Source organism: Lolium perenne, chromosome 4 (genome assembly GCF_019359855.2).
Source record: "Lolium perenne isolate Kyuss_39 chromosome 4, Kyuss_2.0, whole genome shotgun sequence".
Lineage (NCBI taxonomy): Eukaryota > Viridiplantae > Streptophyta > Magnoliopsida > Poales > Poaceae > Lolium > Lolium perenne.
In genome coordinates, this window is record NC_067247.2 from 27,098,560 (window position 1) to 27,103,075 (window position 4,516).

At 55.8% G+C, this 4,516-nt stretch overlaps 1 protein-coding gene across 1 annotated transcript; it reads left to right on the forward strand.

The window, feature by feature from the left end:
• Positions 1–665: 665 nt before the first annotated feature.
• Positions 666–2,612, forward strand: LOC127348284 (uncharacterized). Its single transcript, XM_051374361.2, has 4 exons — positions 666–1,096; positions 1,208–1,259; positions 1,366–1,433; positions 1,881–2,612. Exons 1-4 carry the CDS (start codon positions 962–964, stop codon positions 2,442–2,444), a joined length of 819 nt encoding a protein of 272 aa, XP_051230321.1. The 5' UTR covers positions 666–961; the 3' UTR covers positions 2,445–2,612.
• The last annotated feature ends 1,904 nt before the right edge of the window (positions 2,613–4,516 follow it).

Below are 4,516 nucleotides of genomic sequence, written 5' to 3' on the forward strand. Positions count from 1 at the left end.
TGGAGATGCCCTAAATGTGACCTAACAGAGGACCTATGGCTTCACATCAATACTAGTATACTACCACCCAAAATGTTTTATAAGAAGCAATGCTTCCCGCAACAAAATAGGAATATAGTTTCTTTTTCCTTGTTTCACTTATTTATCTAAAGATTATCCAATCACATTGTGCAATGTATGTTGTGTCTCCGCATAGTAGGGATCTAAATTTGATGGCATGGGCATGGAAGACACCAGGATTTGCCATCAGACCATTGAAATTACAACATGTGCTCATCAGGTTGGTTCTGCTGCCCAGTGTCCTGGCAGAGTCGCCTTAGCTATTCGCCTCCGCTAACTATCTTGCAACCATGCTCCATCATTAGGTCCAGGTCCATTTGTGCCTACTCTCGGTACAAGACTAATCTGTTAAATTAGGTGGATTAGCGGCGCTAATTCTCACTCTCAGCTTAGAATGGAAAAGCCTTTTGAAGCTTTTTGAATGGGTACCAAGATTTGTGGATCATCCCATTGTGAAGCAGGGGCACTCGTGTGACTGTTTAAGCCAGTGAGGACGGATACGACTACACGAGCCGCGATCGAGCGCGATGGCTTGGTCGCCTCGCCTGGCTGGATCTCGACTTCCGGACCAGGTTGCCCTTCCGTTTCAAAATAAGAAAAGTGGCGACGCGGCCCGCATGCGCCCGCGATCCCCGCGGTTTCCGGCTCCACTCCTTCTTCCTCCTCGGAACCGCCCCACTCCCCCTCCCCCAAACCTCGATCTCCTCCCCCACTAGCCCACCTCGATCGCTCACCCTTCCAGTTCACACGCCCAGACAAGCGCCGGGCAGAGCATTCCGTATATATATATATGTGTGCCCTGCAGCGACGTCGACGCCTACTACTGCTCCTCCGTTCTCACCGCGACCGATCGATCGGGTGCTAGTGCAGCATTCTTCGATCGTGCCTGCAGGTGTGGTCAATGGCGGACGCGGCCACCGGGAAGGCGCAGGCGGTACGCGAGGTGTGCGCGGCGTCGGCGGCGTTCGCGTCATGCCCGCACCGCCGCCGCTCGCCGCGCCGCCCGCCCTTCGTCGACTGGTACCTCGTCCTCGCCGTACGTTCCCATGCACGCACCCATCTCTGGCCTCTTCTTTCTTTCGGGGGAGCACACGCGCGCACGCACCTCCTTCTTCTTCCTCCACTAACCGCCTCTGTTTTTCGGCAGATCGGCGAGGCCGCGTCGGAGGACGCCATCAAGCGGCGCTACCGCCACCTCGGTACGAATCCACGCCACACTGCTGTTCTTACGCTTGATCCATGATCGTACGCTGATGGTAAATCAAACAAAGTGGTTTGACAATGTGATGTGTGATTTGTGCGCAGCGCTGCAGCTGCACCCGGACAAGAACAGGCACCCCAAAGCAGAGCTCGCCTTCAAGCTCGTCGCCGAGGTACTCCAATTCACGCACGCCTCACTTCACTCAGCTAGTTTGATCACTCGACTGGTCTACTCACTCCGCGTGCGCATTGGGTAGTAGTGCACCTAGTACCTTTTCATGATGATCTCGCGCTTCATTTTGGAATCTTTGCCTTTTCCTGTTTGTTGCTCCCTTTCTGAGGCAATCTCCTCCTAGTTTACAGGCTCGAATGATGATGATTCCGTAGGTTGTTGCCTGCATGCTGCAATCGATCCGAAACCCATGCGAATTCAGTTACCTTCAACCCTGCATGCATACGCGTCAGTTACTGCATTTTACTTGGTTCTGAAACCTCATACTACATGCAGGAGTTTCGAATTCGAATTGCCAACATATAACTACGGTTGAATGGACAATTTAATTTGAGTAACGTATTTTACGCGTGACAGTAATCTGGCGTTAATGTGACGTGCATTGCAGGCGCACGCGTGCCTGACGGACAAGGCGCGCCGGAGAGCCTTCGACGCCGACCGCTCCACGGCCTTCTGCGCCGAGTGCCACGCCCGCCTCGCGACCACCAGGCACCGGGCCAAGAAGTCTACGCCGTCATCGGCGCCCTCCGCGCGGCAGCACGCGCACGGCCCCGTCGCGGCGAAACCTCGTGGAGCGAGCAGTAGGAGGCCGCATGTGCCGGCGGCGACGGAGGCGCTGCGGGAGGTGCAGAACCGGCTGCGGGACGAGTGCCGGATCATCGACGAATGCCTGCGCGCCAACGGCGACGTCGCGCGGCGGCGCCAGTCCTTCCCGCTCTTCGACCCCTCCGACCAGAATCGCTTCCCCGACTACCCGCACGCCCGGCCACCGCCCATGACGCCGTTCCCTGGCTGCCGGCCGTTCGAGGAGGACTTCGGCGTGGCCCAGGACCAGAGGTGGTCTTGCAGAGGCGCCAGCGGCGGAGATAGCTTCTGTGAGTCGCCGGTGTACCAGGCCACGACCGCGCCGGAGCGCGCCTCCAGGACCAGGAGGCGTCCCTGGTGCCAGTGATCAAACTTGCTTGTTTTTCTCTGAAAAGATGTCTTCAGATTTATGTGTTCATTCTCTTCTCTTCCACGTTTAAGTTCAGTGCTACTCAACAACAGCCCACTAGATGTATTTCGTTGTAAGAAAATATTCAGAGAATTATCTCTTTTTAGGAGATAAAATATCTTTTTCTGGACAGTGATACACACACATGACATTTCCGGACGAACAAAATCTGGCTACTCAGCGAAAACGTACAAAAATGGGGAAGAACTGTATCTCGAGTACACTAGATATACATCAAGTTATCAGATTTGTGTTTTGATTATCTTCTTAACGTTCTAGCACGATATGTATTTCAATGCAAGAAAAAATATTCAGCGAATATACGGGTTCTTTTAAAATATATATACTATTATAGTTCAGTCACGCTACTCAAATTGCATTTCTGTTCAAATGAGTATCCCCGCTAATAGAGCAACCTTATCCCCTCCCGTGTCGCTCCCGCGAGCGACCGGGGGGAAACCCTAGCCGTCGGGGAGCCCGCACCCTCCGCCTCCAACCCTCTCCTCGCCGCCGTCGGGGCCCGCTGACGGGCGAAGCCCGGTCGGCGTCGGCGGCGGCGGGCTTCCTCTCCCCTCGCTCGGCAGGGACGACGCGGTCGAGCGGCGGCGTCGGGCTTGCGTGGGGCGTGGTGGCGAGCACGGTCGGCGGCGTCGTCGTGCTGGGCGGCTGCGTGGAGGGCTTCACGGCGAAGGGCCTGGGGTGGTGGCGGCGGTTGTTGCCCTGCTCCAAAGGCTGCAGGCGGAGATTGTTGGTGGGGAACCGGAGGTTCTCCTCATGGCGGGCGGCGGCGGGCACTGAGGCTGAGCGGGATGTCCGGCGAGCGCGGCAGCGGGCGGCTACGAAGCGCGTGCGCTGCACGGCCGGATGCTTGGAGGTCAGGTGAGCCTCCAGTATTCTTCTGGTTGCCGGCGGCAGGTGGCCAGACCGCCCTCTTCAACTCCGGCCCGTCGTTGAAGCGATGCAGACATCCCTGAGGGCGGCGGCAACGTTCAATTCTTTGAGCACATTGGCGGCGCGGTTGCAGGTTTGCCGAGGTGCTGCTGTCCGGACGAAAGTCCTACTCTCCGACGCTGGCGGCACCCACGGGTGCCGCAACCTTCTTGAAGGCGGTGTTTCGGGGACTTATAGTTCTTCCTTGGTCAGGCTCTGCATTTCTCCGGGGGGGAACCCTAGATCTCTTTGATCCGGCGATGGCGGCGCTACACGTCGCTTACCTCGATGGAGGCATCGTCTTCGGAGCTGCCACTCTGTGCTGGCTGGTTGGCGTTGCTGGGAGACAAGTGGTTGTTTGGCTTGGCCAGAGAGTGGATGCGGCATTGGTTGACCTTCTCTTAGTGATGTTCATGTCTACGGTGCAGTCTCGGTGGTTGTCGTCCTTCGATGGCGTATGAGGTTCTCATTGCCTCATGTTGTGCTCAGGCTTGCTCATTCGGTGATGGCGGAGGCAAGAGGAAGTGCGCAGTTCATCTCGGTGGAACTTTGCCCTTCGGTGATGCCGGCGGCTTTCGGTGTCGCGAGGTAACCTCGACAGTGGGATGCCCTTCGACGGCTGTTGCGACCTTCCTAGTTCGAGGCCAAGAGGATGTGCAGCGACTATCTTGGTGGAACTCTGCCCTTCGGTGGTGTTTGCGGCTCTCGGTGTCGCATCACGACCTCGGTAGTGGGATGCCTTTCGACAATGGCTGTGATGCTCCTAGTTCTTTCAAGGTGTAGAGTAATCGCTGAGCAAGCGAGTTTCGTTTCTTTGCACTGCCTCGACTTCAAGATCCTTTCGGCTTCTCCTTCAACACTCCTTCCTGCTCTTCTCGGTCTGTTGCTGGATGCTTAGTTGCTAGGCTTGGCGGTGTCATTTCTGTTTTCTCCTTTCTCCTTCAGACTTGTAATTTGACTCTGTACTTGAGACTTGGCTGAATATTTGTTCAAGCTGGCTTATGCCTGCCTTAGTTACAGTCAAAAAAATAAGTATCCCCCGCTAATAATTTGAGAATTGGACGAATAATATCTGGCTGCCCTACAAAAATGGACCAAGA

Bases quoted from the DNA above. Each gene is read 5' to 3' on its own strand.
- LOC127348284 (XM_051374361.2), top strand. From the start codon at position 962: ATGGCGGACGCGGCCACCGGGAAGGCGCAGGCGGTACGCGAGGTGTGC. The intron at 1,260-1,365 runs GTACGAATCCAC...ATTTGTGCGCAG, and splicing joins GCGGCGCTACCGCCACCTCG to CGCTGCAGCTGCACCCGGAC. The intron at 1,434-1,880 runs GTACTCCAATTC...CGTGCATTGCAG, and splicing joins CCTTCAAGCTCGTCGCCGAG to GCGCACGCGTGCCTGACGGA.